Source organism: Coptis chinensis, chromosome 6, assembly GCF_015680905.1.
Source record: "Coptis chinensis isolate HL-2020 chromosome 6, ASM1568090v1, whole genome shotgun sequence".
Taxonomy (NCBI): Eukaryota; Viridiplantae; Streptophyta; class Magnoliopsida; order Ranunculales; family Ranunculaceae; genus Coptis; species Coptis chinensis.
Window position 1 is genome coordinate 95,736,803 of NC_141461.1, and position 19,451 is coordinate 95,756,253.

The 19,451-nt window shown below is 37.6% G+C and overlaps 1 protein-coding gene and 1 pseudogene across 3 annotated transcripts in view; both read right to left on the reverse strand.

The window, feature by feature from the left end:
• Positions 1–10,696, reverse strand: part of LOC147495725 (uncharacterized) — an 85,359-nt gene extending 74,663 nt beyond the window's left edge. The window contains exons 1-5 of one of the 2 annotated variants that reach the window (XM_086564401.1): positions 8,954–10,696; positions 8,703–8,844; positions 7,991–8,067; positions 7,767–7,906; positions 7,217–7,474 (exon numbers count right to left, since the gene is read on the reverse strand). In XM_086564401.1, the coding sequence (XP_086420527.1) occupies positions 7,471–7,474; positions 7,767–7,906; positions 7,991–8,067; positions 8,703–8,844; positions 8,954–9,016 (426 nt within the window). In that variant the 5' untranslated portion in view covers positions 9,017–10,696 and the 3' untranslated portion in view covers positions 7,217–7,470. Of the gene's footprint in view, positions 1–7,216; positions 7,475–7,766; positions 7,907–7,990; positions 8,068–8,702; positions 8,845–8,953 lie in introns of those variants that run through there. The other variant, XM_086564400.1, reaches the window with a different exon arrangement.
• Positions 1–19,451, reverse strand: part of LOC147495728 (valine--tRNA ligase, mitochondrial 1-like) — a 30,292-nt pseudogene that overhangs the window by 8,165 nt on the left and 2,676 nt on the right. The window contains exons 4-9 of the transcript XR_015199574.1: positions 15,241–15,643; positions 14,404–14,655; positions 13,826–14,324; positions 13,352–13,458; positions 13,181–13,286; positions 12,702–12,843 (exon numbers count right to left, since the gene is read on the reverse strand). The product of XR_015199574.1 is annotated as a valine--tRNA ligase, mitochondrial 1-like (transcript). The remainder of the gene's footprint in view (positions 1–12,701; positions 12,844–13,180; positions 13,287–13,351; positions 13,459–13,825; positions 14,325–14,403; positions 14,656–15,240; positions 15,644–19,451) is intronic.

The window sequence follows — 19,451 nt, forward strand, 5'->3', positions numbered from 1 at the left end:
TATATGCCCCCAAGTCTTTGATTCAAACTGGCGTACCATGCCACATCCAGACCTCCTCCCTATGTCTTTGATTCGATTGGGCACCATGCCAAGTCGAGGACAACTATTATCTGCCCTCGAAGTCTTTCATTTGAACTGGCGTACCATGCCACGTCTAGGGACCTCCGCCCCTATATCTTTGATTTTGGCGTACCATGCCGAGTCCGGGGACAACTATTATCTGCCCCCGAGTCTTTGATTTGGACTGGCGTGCCATGCCACGCCACGTCCAGGGACCTCCTCCCCTATATCTTTGATTTGGATTGGCGTACCATGCCGAGTCCGGGGACAACTATTATATGCCCCCAAGTCTTTGATTTGGATTGGCGTACCATGCCACGTCCAGGGACCTCCGCCCCTATATCTTTGATTCGGATTGGCGCACCATGCCAAGTCCAGGGACAACTATTATCTGCCCCTTTTTCTTTTGGAGAACCAATAAAAAGATTTATGTTATGGAAAAGAAAATATCATTTACAAGACACTATATCAATTGCATTATTTGATTTGGATCATTTTCCCCTTTCTTCTTCCATGATTATGCTAACAATGTTCCCACATCAGTGAGTTTCACTTCATTATATCCTGGCTCAAATTGACCATTTGTACCTCCTCCACAGTTAGACTCGGTCCGCAGATGAGGCTTATCCATGGACAACCCTATCTGTAATTGATATGTTTTCTCTTGGGGCTTAGAACTTTCTACCCCACCATTTCTCTTCACCATATCTTTCACCGCACCGCTATCGTAGCAAAATAACTTGGTTGTGCTGCAGATTGGTCTCCCTTGATTTCATAAGTCCCTACTGTAATAGGGAATCTAACCACGTATTTGGTAATAAGAGGTAGATGGTACATCCTTCATTGCATATATCCATTTGTATCCCAAAATTATATTGTACTGCAACGTGGAGTCTACCACCACGAATGTAGTCATAACGATAACCGGACTTGCAGATATTGGCAAATCTATCTCCCTAACTGGTTCAGTTATGCTTCTATTGAACCAAACAAATTATTTTACCTTCGCCGCTTGTCTCAATACCACAGAGTCTATATGCATTTCATCTAAAGCAATGTAAAATATTAAATCAACAGAACTACCACAATCAATTAAAATTCTTTTGGTGAGAAGACTTACACTTTCTTTGTCCCCCTTTGTGAAAATGATATTATTGTATCATGTGACACTCGGGTTAACGGTAAAAAAAGACTCGCCATGACACTTGCTACATCTGCATAGTCTGCCTCATCTTATCCTCTGTCTGTTCCGCGTTGGAATTTCACCACTGAATATGACCTTTATGGTTCCTAGAATACAACTATCCTCCAATATCCTTACCTCTTTTCTATTGTCTTTGATATAACAAAAGACACAACAAAAGGTTATAAACTCTCTTAAATTCCCTTCATCTATCATTTTTTTTTTCACCTTTACCTTTCCTTTCGCTTTCCTTTTCCACCGCACTAACTCCTTTTCCCCCTCTTTTGCTGGTCCGCGGTATATAATCTTCACATCTGATGTATTTTTCTAGTTTTGGATATATACAACTCTGCCAGACTTGATATTTTCTCCTCATTTCTAACGATGGACATGTGCACCTCGCTCCCTTGGTGGACTCACCCTCTCTTGGTATGGTTTTTTGCCCCTGTCCTCCCGTCTCTCCCTTTCTTTGCGTCTTTCCATCTTGTAACTCCTATTTTCGTAGACCCTTTTGCCTTTCCTTTCACTTTCCCTTTCCACCACACTAACTCCTTTTCCCCCTCTTTTGCTGTTCTGTGGTACATAATCTTCACATCTGATGTATTTTTCCAGTTTTGGATACAACTCTGCGAGACTTGATATTTTTTCCTCATTTCTAACGATAGACATGTGCACCTCGCTCCCTTGGCGGACTCCGTTTATGAATGCTATCACCGCAGTCTTCTCATCCAGATTCTCAACCTTCATAGCCTCTGCATTGAATCTAGAGACAAATTCTCGTAATGTCTCTGCCTCTCCTTGCTTTACATAGAATATCACGGATACATCCATTGCCCTTTTCTTTTGGTGGATATAGTGAGTGACGAATGCCTTCTCCATATCACTGAATCTATGTATACTTCCCGCCGGTAGTCGGTAAAACCAATCGGAAGCTCCTTCTTTCAAACTCACCGGGAAAAGCATACACCATAAGCCATCGAACTTATCTTCTTGCCATAACGCCAACTGTTGGCGAAAGTGTTGGACATGATGCACTGGATCCCCTTTTCCATCAAATCGATCAAACCGAGGCGGTGTAAATCGCCTTGGGACCTCCGTTGCTCTTACCGCCGGTGCTAGTGGATTATGACTCAGTCCTGCTATTATCTGGTTCGCCACTCCTCTGTTCTCTTGGTGTGTTGGTCGGATGGTCTCTCTCTCCTTTTCTAGCATGTATTAAACTTGCTGCAAAGTAACCCTATCTATTATTCCGCCGCCTTCCATTTGTGGATCTGGCCTCCGTCTAATGGCTGCAAAGGTTCTCCAAATGAATCTTCTTCATCTGACTCTCCTTCCTTTTTGTTTCCTTCTACTCTCGCCTTCGCCATTTCTCTTTCTCTTCTAAACTTTCCATTCTCTTCCCTCAGACTATCCATCTCTATCTCCATCTCTCTCATTCTCTCCACCGCCGCCAGATCTGCTTCTCTTCCTACCACCTCTATTTGATTAACCACTTCTCTACTGTTTGCTTCAATGACTTCCATTTTTGTATCTTCTCTTGTTTTTCTTTTTGGTGGTGCCATCTCTTCTCTTAGCACCGTGACTTTTAACCGGCGTAGTCGTGGGTTTAGTCCACTCGGACGGTGCCAATGTTATGACCCAATTTCTTAACCTAATTCTTCCTCTCCTTTTTCTTGGCACTCTCTCTCTCTCTCTCAGTTTTTTCCTTCCCCTCTATTAGGTTTTTCTCTTCTCTCTTATACTCGGTCCTCCGCTCTCTACGCTTAACCATTGATCTTGCTTTCATCCATCCACTGTGTTATTCCCACGTGTCCTCTACTACGTGGCACATATAGATCCACCGCTATACTCGGTCCTCCGCTCTCTACGCTTAACCTTTGATCTTGCTTTCATCCATCCACTGTGCTACTCCCACGTGTCCTCTACTACGTGGCACATACAGATCCACCGCTATACTCGGTCCTCCGCTCTCTACGCTTAACCCTTGATCTTGCTTTCATCCATCCACTGTGCTACTCCCACGTGTCCTCTACTACGTGGCACATACAGATCCACCGCCTAGCCAATTATTTGATATCCTCCGCTTTATGGTTTTTGCGTACTCCTCCTCTTTGGATTTCGTCCTAATAGCCCATTCATTCCTCTGGACCTACAAAGCCCATTAGGTTCTCCGGACCTATGAAGCCCATTAGGTTCAAACTAGACCGTAACAGGTTGTGATTTGGTAAGTTGTTCTTCATGTCACCATGAAAGAACCACCTCATTTCAGTTCTTCTTCCTTAAAAATTATTTTTTTTAAATTAGTTCTCAAACATAATTTGGAGAAAAAAATAGTCTTTAGTAGCAACCCATTTCGAATAAATTCAAACTTGTAAAGTTGAAATATTCTTATGTAAGTTGTGCTCCCTGAGATAACTTTGAGTTGGAAGATGGTGGTATAAACGTACAACAAACAAGGAGGATGGAGAAGATGAATAAAAGTACAACACATATTCTTCTAGTTTTTGTACTACTTATTTTGTTTTAATTTTACTTTTTCCTCTTTTGTTAAGAAAAATATAAAAAAGCATAAATATAGGTGATGTGGTGAGTAAAGTATAGTGTTGATGACGTGGACCAATCAGAATTTGGTGTCCTGTGGATAGGAAAAATGTGTATGTCCACAAATTCGCTCTCTCTAAAACCCGTTTTTTTTTTTTTTTTTTTGGCTAATTGAGCAAATTGTATTGATATGTTAGGAAAGATTATAATGAAGTTTTGTACAAATCAGAGGCTCCCCCAACTGATAATACTATCTTCCCTACTAGGTAGGTCCTATAGACTTCTAAAACATTGTGAAAGCCCGCCTTAATTTCCTTCATCGTCCAGTGACTGTTCTCCAAGTTTCTTGCTCTTTCTTCAATAACACTAAGTTCTTGCATTAGCATTTTCAACTTCACAACATCCCCCTTTTGATGGTCCTCCTCAACCTTTTGCTGGTAAGCATCGTCACTCATCATGTGCTTTAATGTAAAGTCTCAAATTCTCGTTAAGGGTATTTTCATAAATTTCATATCAAACCTAGGGACATTTATATAGTTGGTCGGTCGGGTTTACATTTCAAACTTACATAACTTAATGAAACTTAACTCCGACTCATAAGCCACATTAGGTAAGCAACTCATATGCAAAAAATTAGACAAAAATGTCGTTTAGCGGTTTTTCCGCGTTCGAAGTTGGCACGATTTAATAGCTTACATGCATGAGTGGGTTATCATTATAGCATGCGGTGGGATAGGATGTAGGAAATTAAATTAAACTTGATGGGCAGAAAAATAATTACGACGTTAAGTCAAATTAGTTAATGGGTAGAAGTTTAATTATGATCTTAGGCCTAGTTTAGATATTGTGGGATTGGGCTTTAATTAACTTAACATGTAAAGGCTAAATAATTCTTAGTCACCATACTTAATAGAAACTAAAAAGAATAACAAGATAGCTATCTTCCTTACACTTACAGAATAACACCAAGAGAGAAATTTCTTTTATCCCATTTTAGTTCACTCACCCATATATCCACCTTAAGATTTCTACAACCCATCTCTTGTAAATACTAAAGTTAAGTGTGAAATTTCAAAACATGACGTAGGTATGGCTATCGGGGTTTCTTTTATTCGCGCGACAAGGCGAGATTGAGTTCCGTTAACTTCCATTTAATTAGTTTAGAGGTGAGTCTAGTCTTCTTCCCAAATAGCTAGTTTAAACTCATTTCAATGGATTTGATGTATTACTGAAGATATTTGAATGGGGTGGTTTTAGATTTTGGCAGTAGCTATTTGGAGAGGTAATGGCTTAATGAAATCAGTTAAGAAGAAAGCTAAATGAAGAAAATTCTTATTGATTTGGTAAGAAACTTTTATATCCTCTAGTTCTATACTTTGTTTCATATGCCTTTGGAATTATAAAAGCAATGATTCTAAGTTTATATGTATTAGAGTAAATTCACACCCATTCAATGATGAAGTTATTATGGTTTGGAGAGTGTTGAAATTTGGACTTGGATTGGGAGTTTATTACAAATGGAATTGGTGTTGGGATGGGAGGAAAGTGTATATGAAGCAATTGAATTGTTTAAGCTATTGATAAAATGTATGTAAGAACTGAAAATGGCTGGGGAGGCCTGCCGTGGCCTGGCAGCAACCTGTCAGTGTTCTGTAGCGACTTGTGGTGGCCTATAGCAGTCTAGAACAAAACTTTTGGTAAATAGAAGGGTAGTACGTTAGTAATTACATTAGTAGTTAATATAATCAACGATTAATTATTTCTTTCGACTTAAGTTGAAAGGAAATATTAGTTAGTTTTCTTCGGGTTTTAATAGATTTACGATTATGCTTATATGATTTTATAGGAGTTGGATAAGGTTATTTGCTTGTTGGGATTAAGGAAATGAAGCGTGCTAAGGTAGGAACTTACATACCAATATATAGCCTGCTTGTTTTATGCATGATTTATTTGTTAAATTGATAAAAGATAGTTTGATTATCGAACCATGCATGTATATGTGATACTCATGTTTTGCATTTTATTTTTAAATTGATATAAACTAAATATATGGATAGGTTTTGCGTGAAAAAGGAGTTTTGTGAAATTCGGGTTATTGGGATTAATTTTCTTTTCTTAAAAAAAAAAAAAAAAAAAAAAAAAAAAAAAAAACTCGTCTTGAAAAGGGGTTCTCGTCTCTCGTTTTCAGTAAGAAAGAAGGGAGATGGATTTTTGAAATGCGGGTATGGGATACCCGGTTGTGTGTAAGCTATGTGTGAGGTTCCTAGATTGTTCAATTGATTGGATTTGTTTTATGTTATTTACTATGGTGGGCCCGATTGGGAGTCATAGCTAGGTTGTTGTGGTATTGATTAGTTGGAAATCCGGAACTCACACATACATGATTTAACATTTTCAAAAGAAAACTATATATATATTTATATTATTTTAAAAAGACCGCAATAATTATTTATTAGATTATACATATCATGAGGAAATTTAGAAAAAAACTGTTGAATTCCTACAAAGAAGGAATTGTTGTCAAATTCGAGACGGCGAGTTTTTTTTCTAAGAATTACAATTACCTTGTTCACCTTTAGAGGTGGTGGGCCATTTCTAGAGAGATACATTGATAGTTGTATTCCGGGAATTCCAGTTTACTTTTCTAGATAGCCATCTTTGTACGTGCCACGCTGTATGATGATTAGCTTGTGTGAGGTTACACGTTACCTCGAAGAGGTTTTAGACGTGAGGAGTGAGAGTTTAGTCCACTCCTGGACGTGTCAGGATCCTGAGCAGTTTGCAGTCGTCGATCGGTTGACCACCGTAATTAGGTGACAACCCCTATGGAGGTCGTGGTCATAGGGCCCACCTGAGCCCTAAAAGCTTTGGGTTTTGTGTGTAAGACCACAACTAACGACACTTTAACTCCCTCCCGGTAAAATCAGAAAATAATGGTGCATGGTTTACACAGAGAAGTACTGAACCGAGATATTGCCTGGGATTGGGGCTGAGTACCAGTCGTATCCACTACACCAAAACAGCTTTTTTGTGACGCCAAAATGGCGCCACAAATAATTTTAGTGACACCATTTTGGCATCACAAATATGGTGTCACAATTTGGCGTCAATTATTTTTGTAACGCTATTTTGACGTCACAAATATTTGTGACGCCATTTTGACATTACAAATTAGTAACGCCAAAATAGCATCACAAATATTTGTGACGTCGGGGCGTCACAAAATATTAGGCGTCACAAATTTGTGACATCATTTTGGCATCACAAAATATAATTTAGAAAAAAATAATAATAATTGGTTGCTATATTATTATTATTATTCAAGATACAACTAGCCCTAACCACCACCGGTTACTATATGAACTAGTTAAGATACAACTCTTTTAAAAAACAGTCCATTCCATAAAATACACAATCACATTGTCAATCCCATTCAAGAATAAAACATTCATTCCATCACTCAATTATCAAGTCACTTGTAAACACCAAGTACTTCAATTTTCCAAGTGAAAAGTACAATACAAATCACTTGTAAACACCAAGTACTTTAATTTTCCAAACGAAAAAGTACATTACATTATGCTTACAACTAGCTAGAAAGAAAGTCTTCTTATTAGAAAGTGTCCAAGTGGCAATATCGACCACCTCCATCCTTCAAGGTCGGCAACAAACAAATGCCACATGCATTACCTGTTTCATTTAACAAAAGAGTTTAGATAGACTTTTACCTTAAAATGTAACCGGAGATATATAAAAACAATTGGATAGACTTTTACAAATTCCACCATAAGTAGATTCCAAAAGAATGCCACCACCAAAAGTGGACTTACAAGATGAATTGACGACTGAATTTTGGTAAAGGTCTCCTTTACAATGGAGATCACCCTTACAAACAATCAGCTCAATTGAGCATGTCTAACCATGTCAAAAGTTGCTTTAAAATGAAAAAGTATTAACCGAGTTTTAAAATATTTGGCCATACCTGGAAATAGGTATTAAGATCATCACACTTCCTAACAGTGTACTTGCCACAATACTGTTTCGTGCTGATTCCAAAGATTTATCAGCACCATCACAACTCTTTACCACATCATCAACTGGCAGTTTGTACGAAAATGATCCCTGAAGAAAATTTAAATGAGTTGAATCAAATAACAGCCCTAAGCAAATAGTTTTAGCTCCTACATGAAGTTAATAAGGACTTGCCTTTCTGATGCTCGCGACAGTCTCCCCAATATAATATGAACAACTCAATGTCAAGTTGCTCTTTGGGCTTGCATTTTCTAGAACAAAAAACACAAAGATTCAAAAGGCGAGTGGTATAAACAACCTAATTATTTAAGTTAAGTCTTGTTCAGAAAAAGAAAACCAGTAAGGGGCAGGGGAAGAAATAGCAAAGTTCAGGGAAAGAATGAAAGACTGCAGGTAAGAAGTTCAACAATTCAATGCAAACAACAGAACATATAAACCTAAGACTGGAACAATGTGGATATAATACTCATTACTCAAGTCAAAGCACGTGTACATACGAAACTCCCTTAATATAAAGTGGGCGTGAGGACTGAGGAGTGGTTATCAGACATGTCTAGAAATATAACACCATAGTGTGGCAAAATCATTGAAAATATCTATGGTCACGACGACTACACAAGGTCATAGGTTCCACATCTATTACAGTGAAATCCCAACTCCATAAAAGACACAGCAGATAACTTAGAGAAGTAATGCGTGATATTAAACGTCTCGAATATTTGGAACCAAGTGACTAATTATGACCTTGCCGACACTTCAAAGAGCACCAATCCATACAAGAAAAACTTACATGTTAACAGAGTTGCTTTGTAATTTCTAGTTTATTTATGGAAATGATAGAACGTCTAACCATTTAGGTTTAACAATGCAAAAAATGCCTTATTACCTTCCAAATGAGTTGTGCATGACAGTACTGTTATGTTACCCCGCCGATCAGAAACAACAGCAGTGTCCATGTCCATAAGAGCACAATCGGCAACTAACCGTTGTACTGGATCACAGTAAAGTTGTTCTAGTTTCCTAAGATCCTGGTACACAAGAACTCACAATGGGAACACAACATCAGCCCACACATACAAAAATTCAGCATCTACGTAAGCCCAATAGTCCAATACAATACTTGTTAACTTATCCTACATCAGTATGGTGTCTATGTACCAATGGTGTTGTAGTCACAATAATCATCATCTTCATCATCATAATATCGAGGAAAATCAGAATGGTACTTGTTTCATTTATTTCATAGCACTGGTGGAATATATGACGTGCGGATGAAAGTGGCTACCAGTCTGGTCTGTGGATGGATTGAAGACAAAATCGAAACGGCAATGAAAAAATATCAAGCAACGGTTGGTGCGAGGTGTATACTTTGACATAAAATAAATACAACTAATAAATTGATTAATAAGTTAACAAAGAAACTTTGGTCCAAATCTAATCAAAGTAATAAAGTAACAAAGAAACTTTATTGATAATTTATTAATAAGTTAATAAATTGATTAATAAATTTCCTAGAAAAGAAACTTTGGTCCAAATCTAATCAAAGTAATAAAGTAACAAAGTCTCCACAATTACTGTCACGGGGCATTCTGTAACTCCTTGAGTTCTAAGTAAGGGTAAATAATGGACTAAAATTGGACAAAAAGAAACTAGAATATACTAATTTGAGGATACGCAGTTCATATTTAACATGACTTTCATAAAATATAAACATCCCTTGTCCTACGTCACCAGGCCTTGGACAACACCCAAATGATGCGGGACTCTTGACAACCTTCACCCCGTGGAGCTAGGTGCCTTGCCAACATATATCACCCCCCCACATTCTAGACAATCTATTCAGCTTAGTGTCAACACACTTAAGAGTCTTACATGCCGATATTTTCCAACTTACCAACCTTCCATAAATGTGAGGGGATTGCTGAAGTCCTCAGTGCTTAGATAAGTTTGACAGTCACTTATGAACCCAGGTCAGGGAAACACCAAACCAGTAAGCGATTAAACTCCTAACCAAACCCTCACCTCTAGGAAAGGCACATATCCAGCATATCCTTGTGGTATCACAACTGTTTTCTGATATCTCAAGTAATTGCTTTTGAACTTCTTTATTCAGTCTTAGCTTTAGCGCATAACCAGTTGCAAGTTGCCCATTTGCATCATCTCATGCTTAACTAAGTTCTTGAGTCTTTATAACTATGTTGTCAGTTTAGTTTAGCGTAATTCATTAGATTTGGAGTTTGGTCACAGTCGGTATCACAGATATGGAGTTTGGTCCAATTACCGGTCACAAGGGCCACTTGAGGCCAAAGCGACAGATCTTCATAATGGTATTTAGATAGTAAAGGTTTTCTTCAATTTTGGAACAAAGACTAATGGATCTTAGGAGGACCCAACATACACTTAATTTGAACACTTCATTACAAGTATGACAATTTTAATGTAACTAATATCAAAATATTGAAATTTATTAACTTTTGTATTCAACATGGCAATTGAAAAAATATAAGCATCCCTTGTCCTACACCCAATTGATGTGAGGAACTCTAGACACAACCTTCACCACTTCGGTCTAGGTGCCTTGCTAATATATACCATCCTCCCACAGTCCAGACGATCTATACCACTCTGTGACAACCCACTCTTACGAGTCTTACTGATATTTTCCTACAGACCGGTGTACGCACTCAACACTGGAAGTGAGAGTTGGAAGATGCAATGACTGGAGTTCAAATTTATTAGTCAATCTCACCTTGCAATATGCTCTAATGCTCTATAGAGACATTGTTTTTGTACACGGACTGTGCCGAGTTATTTTAAATTCACACATAATTGAGCCCATTTCCCCTAGATCAAAAGATACTTAAAACAAGGGGTAAAAAGAAAAACCTGAAACTGCTGCCGCGAGATGTAATCATTTTCTTCCTCACCACTTACTTCCCTTAACTTCGTTTCTTTGTATCTCTCTCGCCAACCTATGCGTAAAGAACTCTTCCTTATTTGTGGGTCTTTCACACTTTGCTGGGCCTTGCGAACGTCCTGTATATCATACCAAAATAAAGCTCAGCTAGTACAGATTGCTTTGTTGCAGGTAACCAAGTTCAACTAGAACAAAACAGAAATGTATGAACAGATACTCATGAAAGATGGTACCTTTGTCTAAGATGAAGATATTGAGATGAACAAACTGCTTCCTTTAGTTCAATTTCATCGAAATTTGGGGAAGATGAACGAAAATGAGGTGGAATTCGAATAGATCAAGAAACATGGAGAAAAGATCAGGCGAAGTTAAGAGGGAAGGGTTTCTCTTTGCTGTGTTCTTGAGTTGAGGTCGAGAAGAAATCCAATTCTTTGTAGACAGTTCCGAGTTTACACCTCATCTTGTTACACATGACCATCACGTGCGTTATTATCTCACGCCTCCTTGCCGTCATTATCTTTTCTAAACATTTCTAAAAATAAACAAATTAATTATTCGATTTATTGTGACGGCAAAACCCATATAGTGACGCTATTATGGCGTCACAAATTATCTGACATCTATTTGGCATCACAAAATAGAAAAAGCCCCAGTCACAAAAAAGCTGTTATGGTGTAGTGATCCTCACCATTCTAATAGGATGCAGCGGCCACAATAGTTGTATAATGATTGTGAAAAATCTATTTTGAGTATTAAAAAAGCATGCTGATATGATTTATGCTAGTTAGTGATTTATTATATAGTCACGATATTTTAATTATTATGATGGAAACCCTACATGTTTTAAATAGTTTTGCTATAAGTAGATTATTTATTGGCTATGTACATTTCTACTGGGCATCGTTGTTTGCTCATTCCTATATTAATACCTTTTAGATGAAACCGTTATGGAGGAGACAATTACTACTACTAGTGATGATGGTTATGGTGACTTGGGTGGTTTTCACTATGCTTGATGAGAGAGGATCCAACTTATTTTGCTGTAAATACTTAATGTATATGTATAACAGTTCACACTCAAACTTATATATATATATATATTTAGTTAACTTTATTAATATAATTAAAGATAGGTACATAAGGATGTATGTTAAGTTAGATATGTATAAAGCTTAGATAAGGGTTGATCTATGAGGATTATATTATTTTGATTTTCAGGTTATGACAGGGTCTATGTATTTGAAATGTCGATATTTCAAAAGAAACTCTGTCGAAATTTTATAAAATTAGGATGACATAATGCCTCGAGATACATTTCCATGTCCTCGGGATGTGTGTTGGATCTTGGGGCGTTACATTTAAGTTCTCATGTTGTCTGCAAAACAAAATCAAAATATATTATGTGACATGCAGATTCAAAAATTTCATCACAAAACGGGGAGAAAAATCTAAAAAATATTGCGCTCAATATCACTCTCTCGAGAAATATTAATCGGGAAACTGAAATTTCATTTTGTTGATTGAAAGAGAAACAATTATATACCGGGAGGACCGCGTTAATGAATATAACCGAGTTGTCCATTTCCATAACTGCCACATAGCTATAAGCTATGGGTAGTCATTTGGTGTATTGTGCCATATCCTCCCCCACACACACACACACTTTTTTTTTTTTTAACACACTAGGAGCAAATAAATTTTTTTTTTTTTTTAACAATTTGTTGTTCTAGGAGCAAATAAAGCATTTTGAGGTGAATTGGTGGGTGAACCGTTACACCCGATGCCAATCACTAAATCTTATAATCGCAGGGCGACTATGGCGAGAATATGTACAAATCATTTTTTCATCATTTTGTACCAAGTTGGGTAACATGAATGTCATCTTAGAAAATTGTAAAATCCACTTGGAATCAAGGATAAATCAACTTGGTCCAAACAACGTAAAAAAAAAAAAAAAGAGAGAGACTCTTCTGATTCTCCTTGCCCTTTCTCAGTTTTCAAGCTCACCCTCTTCATTCAAACCTCCTTGTAGCTCTAGATAAACTGTAATGTTTTCATTCAGAAATTTAGAACCACATTCAGCTAGCCTATCATCATATTCGCCCAAAATCTGCAATAGTTTATTGTCCTGGTGTTATAATTTAAAAAAGAAAGGGCCTAGGAGCCAAAAACCAAATATAGCATACACGATCATATACTTTGGGATCAGTGATGCAAAGAAGTACACTGAAAACAAAAAGGAATGCATCAACCAATAAAACATTTAAGTATAATTAAATCCTAGAATTGAAATTGTTTAATCAGTACCTTTTCAATTGACTTGACTAAAAACAACTATTTCATGATTTTCAAACACATGATGACAAATTCATAGCAAGGTCATAATCAAAAGCCTAAAAAAGCCTTCTCCCAAAACAAGTAGTGAAGTAATAAGGACCACAACCCACCTCCAACGACGATGACGATAAAGAGGCAAGAGTCATGATCTCCGATTAATAGTTTTTTATAATCTCTGAAATAAAATCGATCTGGCAAACCGCATATGCTGGCCATCTGAAGAAAGACATATTAGAGCATTTTTCCTCAATCAGAAAGCTACACGCTAAACTTACATTTACCTTTCATGTGTCACATCTGAAGATAGCTGTGAGCGACGTGATCTAAGCATCTTTACAATAACTTCAACAAGACCCATCTCATATTCAATCCTATTGTTTGTCCATTTCTGAGGAAAGAAATAAAGAAGATAAAATGGGTCAAGGGACCAGTATAATATCAGCAAATTAAATATAATAAATTTCAAAAGCAGTGGAAAAAACAGCCATAACCAAGGCGTCATCATGGTTAAAAAAGATTAAAAGGTCATTCTATGTTATAACGATAATATATAACTGATGCAGTAAAATTAGAATGATTTACAATTGTCATGCCAAAGCAGTCATATTTGTATCAAGCTTCAATTAACCTATAGCTCTTATCAGTGCTTGGTGATCAAGTTCTAAGGAGATCCCTTTTCTTCAAAGGTTCAAACAATAAAGTAAGTTCCATGTTGAGCAATAAATAATATAAAATAACATGTCATGTTATCTTACCTGTGTAACTGATGGGTACTTAGATATCATTATTGATTCCTTTGAGTAATTCCCAGACGACTTAGGAAGTCGCTGCCAAAGCTCTTCTGTAACAAAAGGCATAAATGGATGAAGCAAACGCAACCCGCTATCCAGAGAAATCCACAGCGTGTCACACGCAGCACTCCTTGATGAGTCGAATTTTGGATCAGCTCTACTAAAGTATGGTTTGATCACTTCAATAAACGTATCACACAGTTGGAACCACCACAAATATACTGCATTAGCAGCTTTTGCAAACTCATATGAATCAAGTGATGACACAGTTTCAAATATGGCTTTGTTCAAGACCGATAGAATCCATCTGCAGCTGAAAGGCATAGATTCCATCTTGCATATCCGTACAAGGGGTATAATTGTCTCCCAGTTTTGTCATAGCAAACCGTACAACATTCCACAATTTGTTACACCACTGGCGATAGCCAATGACTCGTAGGATATTACAATTAATATTTTCAGACTGGAAGAAAAGAAAACAATTACCTCACTGATTGGAAATTACAACGTCAAGTCAAAAATAGAGAAGTTGGGAGAAGAACCTGAGCTGTGTACGAGACAAGGGCAAAACGCATAGCATCTGCACCACATTCAGCTATACCATCAGGAAACTCAACTGCTTGTTCCCTTTTGGCATCAACTAGCTCGCTAGGGTCCAGGTTACCCTCTTCCAACCATTTCTGGAGACCTTCCAAGGATATACCATTTATTACTTCAAGAGGATCAACAACGTTTCCTTTCGACTTCGACATTTTTTTACCATGTGCATCACGAATCATTGGGTGCAAATAAATCTGCAGAAGAACTCGGTCAATCCTTGTCTCTCAAGTCAACTATTACCAGCCTTCTCCGCATGGTAAAAAAGTTTTGGAACGCTCACCCATTGAGGAAAAACATAAATAAACGAGTGCAATATTACAATGCAGGGAAGAGAGAGGCATACTCCCTCACAAAAAATCAGCTCCTAAGTCCTAACTAACATGGCCAAAAATTATATTCAAGCTTTAGGACATAACTAAAGTTCCACCTTTGCTGGTCATGCTTTTCTTGTTCTTATGGTAACGATACACTAATGGATATGTATAATTGAATTTGTACCCCATATGCAATTGATCCAAGATTTGGCTAACTCAACCAGTGTGATTTCTGATTGGTTTTGAACTTCTAAGGGTTGACTGAATGCAAATATTCTTAAAGGTATGAACCTCAAACTAATGTAGTCAGGATGCAACTACTCATAGAACATGAGAGAAAATCAGTAGTTCTGAGATATGCAAGATGAGACTATTATGCATTTATCATGCACGCACAGTTGTATACATATGGAGATTATTGGTCGCAGAACCTTTCTAAGAGGAACAAACAAATATCAGTAACACCTTTTTGAAAGGTATATCACCACCGAGTTTCATTCCTAGCATCACCATCCGAGCGACCCAGAAGAAAATAATGTCATGTCCAGTTTCGAGAACTGAAGTTGGATAAAACACCTTTAACTCTTCTGTGTTATCTGGCCAACCCAGCACAGACAATGGAAACAGCCCAGATGAAAACCAAGTGTCTAAGACATCTGGATCTTGAGCCAATTGGAAATCCTTTCCCTCAAATAAATTATTTGCCAGCAATTTAGCTTCTTCCTCATTTCTTCCAACCACCCAGTGTTCATTGTATGCGCCAAATTCTTTTAGTTGGTCGTCCTCAAGCGTAACATACCATGCTGGAATGCGGTGGCCCCACCAGAGCTGTCGTGAGATACACCAATCCCAAATATTCTCCAACCATCTGCAATGTACCAAACCCATGAGTAAATCTCAAGACTCTTCACAGAATTCTAAAAAATTAATGAAAGAACAAACAATGTTAGGTCAAAAAACTTAAATATATGATAACAATTTTGAACCAACCAATATAACCTAATAGGAAGTTTTGTTCTTTAGAAGATGTGAGGGGTTCAGCAAATTTAAATATATTAAAAAAAACTTGTGAGGCTTAAGCCTCGAGGCACTAAACCCAGAAAAGGCTTAACGCGCACCTTGAGGCTTAAGCATCAGTGTGTTTTTCTAAACCTTGCCAACCACCAAGCTTTTAATATGCAGCTATTAAAAATTGTGCCATTCAATTTGAGATGCAAAACAAAAAAGAGCACAACAATATAAATTGATTTCAGATCTTTGTATTTCATAATCTTTAAGGCCCAGCTTCAATGAACCTACAACCTCAAAGTTACACGTGTTTGTCAAATATCTCAGCCTACAGGCTAAAGTCCAAACCTATGCACGTTCTTGGAACTAGTCAAAGCAGCTGCTAATTCCAATCACCTGTCTTTGTCTTTGTCTTTGTTTGTTCACAAGGACAATTGTTTAATTAGGTAAAATCACTGTTCTAAAAATCGGCCTAGGCGGCCGTTCAGGCTTGCCCTTTTAAGGTGGCTAGGCGTAAGGCGACTCGCCTAAAAGGCTATAATCGGTGGACAAGTCGGTTACCCGACCAGCGGTAAGCGGTCCTACTAAAGCGGTCCAGCGGTCAAGGGGGGGCTAATCAGTCTAGTCGGGCCCATATTTGTTTTTAAACTTTTTTTGAAAAACGCCCAAGGCAAGGCCCAATAGGGCTTATAAGTTATATACTTATATATCTGTTTGAAAAGAAACATTTATCTGTTTGACTGAAATTAGTCAAATTACTTAATTCCAACTTCGTCAACTTCTTCAACCCGTATTCAACTTCGTTCAGCAGCTCATCCAACTTCAGCAGCTCGTCCAACTTCGTTCAACAGCTGCTGTTCCAATTGTCTCCCAACTTCCAAGATAAGGTACTAACTTCCTTATCTTCCATTTTTCTTACATTGTATACAAAATAAACTCTAGCTAGGAAAACTAGCACCTTTAATAATAAAGAGGTAGGGAATTGCTAAGTATAAACAAGCCAACAGGTTCATGATCATGAGTCTTCTCAATGTGCTGTGAAGCCTGTGATACATCTTATATAAAAGACCCCACACTTGTTCCATCTTATATAAACGTAAATGGGATCAAAACGTTCAATTCATGGACTTTGATTCCCATGTTTAAGACCGATTACTATTTCGGATTTCGACACACCATGATCGTGGTTCCTAAGGAGGCTAACTATCGATAAATGAAGCACTAAATTACCAAAATTATATATATGACCCCGCATGCGGTACGTACCTAAGCAATTTGTATAATGAGAAATTTGTATCTAACATAACATGAACTTGATTTGTTTAATCGATGTATGGAACTAATATGGTTGAATTGTCTTTTTTGGGTTATTAATTGTTGTATGATCTTTGTGATATTTTCAGTTCAATGGTTGGTAATGTTGTTTCTTCTTAACGGCATCTAATGCCGCGTATTCGAATCTGAATCCGATCCTTTGAAACGTGATTCAACGATGTTGGTTGGGAGTATGGGATGTTGAGAGATGCAAACAACAAGGATAAGTTAAAATGTAAGTCGTGCAATAAAGAAATTAGTGGGGGCATTTATCGAATGAAGCTACATTATCATAACATTAAGGGACAAGTAACAAAGATGTCCAAAGTCTAACGACGAAGATAAAGCCAAGTGTAAAGCCGCACTAGAAGGAGCAAAAGTTAAAAAGGGTAAGAAAGACAAGCACATTGCGTATAAAGAGCGAAGTTCAAATTATTGATGAAGAAGATGCCGGGGTGGTGTCGAGGAAGAGGCCACATACTCTAGGGCCTATGGATAAGTTTGCATCCGCTATCACTCCTGATTCCTCAATTGATGCAAGGAAAAAGATGCGCCAACAAAATATTAATGATGCACTTTGGAAGGAAAGAACTCATAGCGTGCATCAATATTTGTCTCGATGGGTGTATGGCGGTATTGCTTTTCATGCTATTGACAATGATAGCTTCAAAAGATTTGTTGAAGCGGTTGGTCAATTTGGCCCAGGTTACCTACCTCCAAGCCAATACCAATTGAGGGAGCCATTGTTGAAGGAAGAATATGAGCGAACCAAAAGTTTACTCGAGAAGCAAAAAAAAGAATGGGCTACTAGTGGGTGTTCTATTATGACGGATGCGTGGTCCGATCGAAAAAGAAGGAGCATCATGAATTTATGTGTCAATTGCAAGCTAGGCACAACTTTCCTTTCTTCTAAGGAAGTTTCAGAGGAGTCACACTAATTGGAGAATTTATTTTTCTTATGTTGATAAGTGTATTGAAGAAATTCAGCGAAAATGTAGTTCAAGTTGTGGATCGACAATGCTTGAACAATATGGCATGGGCGGTTTTATCGAGGAACAAGAGACCACACTTGTTTTGAGTTCATGTGCCACTCACACATTGAACCTTATGCTTGAAGCGGATTGGAAAGCTACCAAGGTTCAAAGAAGTGATTGATAAGGCAAAAGCGTTCACTATCTTCATTTATTCACATCATAAAACATTGTCGATGATGAGGAAAGCTACAAAAAAAGAGACATAGTGAAGGGAGTTACTAGATTTGCAACTTCTTTCCCCGACTTTGCAAAGTTTGATGGATAAAAAGAGAAGTTGAAAACTATGTTTACTAGTGATGAATGGGGGAGTGCAAATGGTCCAAGCGCAAAGGGAAAATGGCATATTCCACCGCGTGTTAAGTATGGCTTTTGGAATGGGGTAACACTATGCTTGAAAGTATTTTTGCTCCTTTAGTGAAAGTGCTTCGTGATTCTTTGACGGAGATAAGCCATCTATGGGCTTTTACATGGTGAACTAACCAAAGCAGAGAAAGATATCAAAGAAACATTCAAAAATGTGGCGCTAACTACAATCCAGTCATAGATATTATCGAAGAAAAAGCGCTGGTTGGTTTGATACCATCCATTGCATTTGGTCTGCCTACCTTTTGAATCCTTATTACTACTTCAAAGATCAAGATATTGGAAAGGATCCAATTGTCATGAACGGGATTTTTCTTTGTATAGAGGAGCACTTCTTTCATGGTGACTTTGATATGCAAAATAAAGTCACAAATGATGAGTTATTGGTGTATAAGAAAAAAGAAGGTGCATTTGGTAGACCCTTGGCAGCGTGAGGATCGCCAAGAATGATGATAAGTATGATCCGTAAGATATTCATTACTTAGTTACTCATTTCCATTCACCGATATTATTTAATACTAAGTAACACACTAACACCATTTATATTTGTGTTTATTGTCTTATCTATTGGCTAGTTGGATGGTGGTCTAACTATGGCAATCATACTCAAACTTGCAAAGAATGGCTTCAAGGATCCTCTCACCGACTACAAGTTCATCGGGATCGAGAGAAATTGGAGCTTTTGAGAGGGGTAAGTACTAACTAGAAAGTTTGTAGTAAGTGGTTAAATAAATAAACTAAGAAAGTCATAGTACTAATAATATTTTAACTTCCATTTTCTTTTGTGTAGATACATACAAAGAAAAGGGAATTTGATGACAAAGGTTGGAGCATCTAGTCTATGTCCCATTTAATGCCAAACTCATCGACAAGAATAGGAAAAAAAAGAAGAAGAGGTAGATGTATTACTTGCTAGTGAAGCTAGTAAGGCACAAGGATGGATTGTTCATGGTGGGG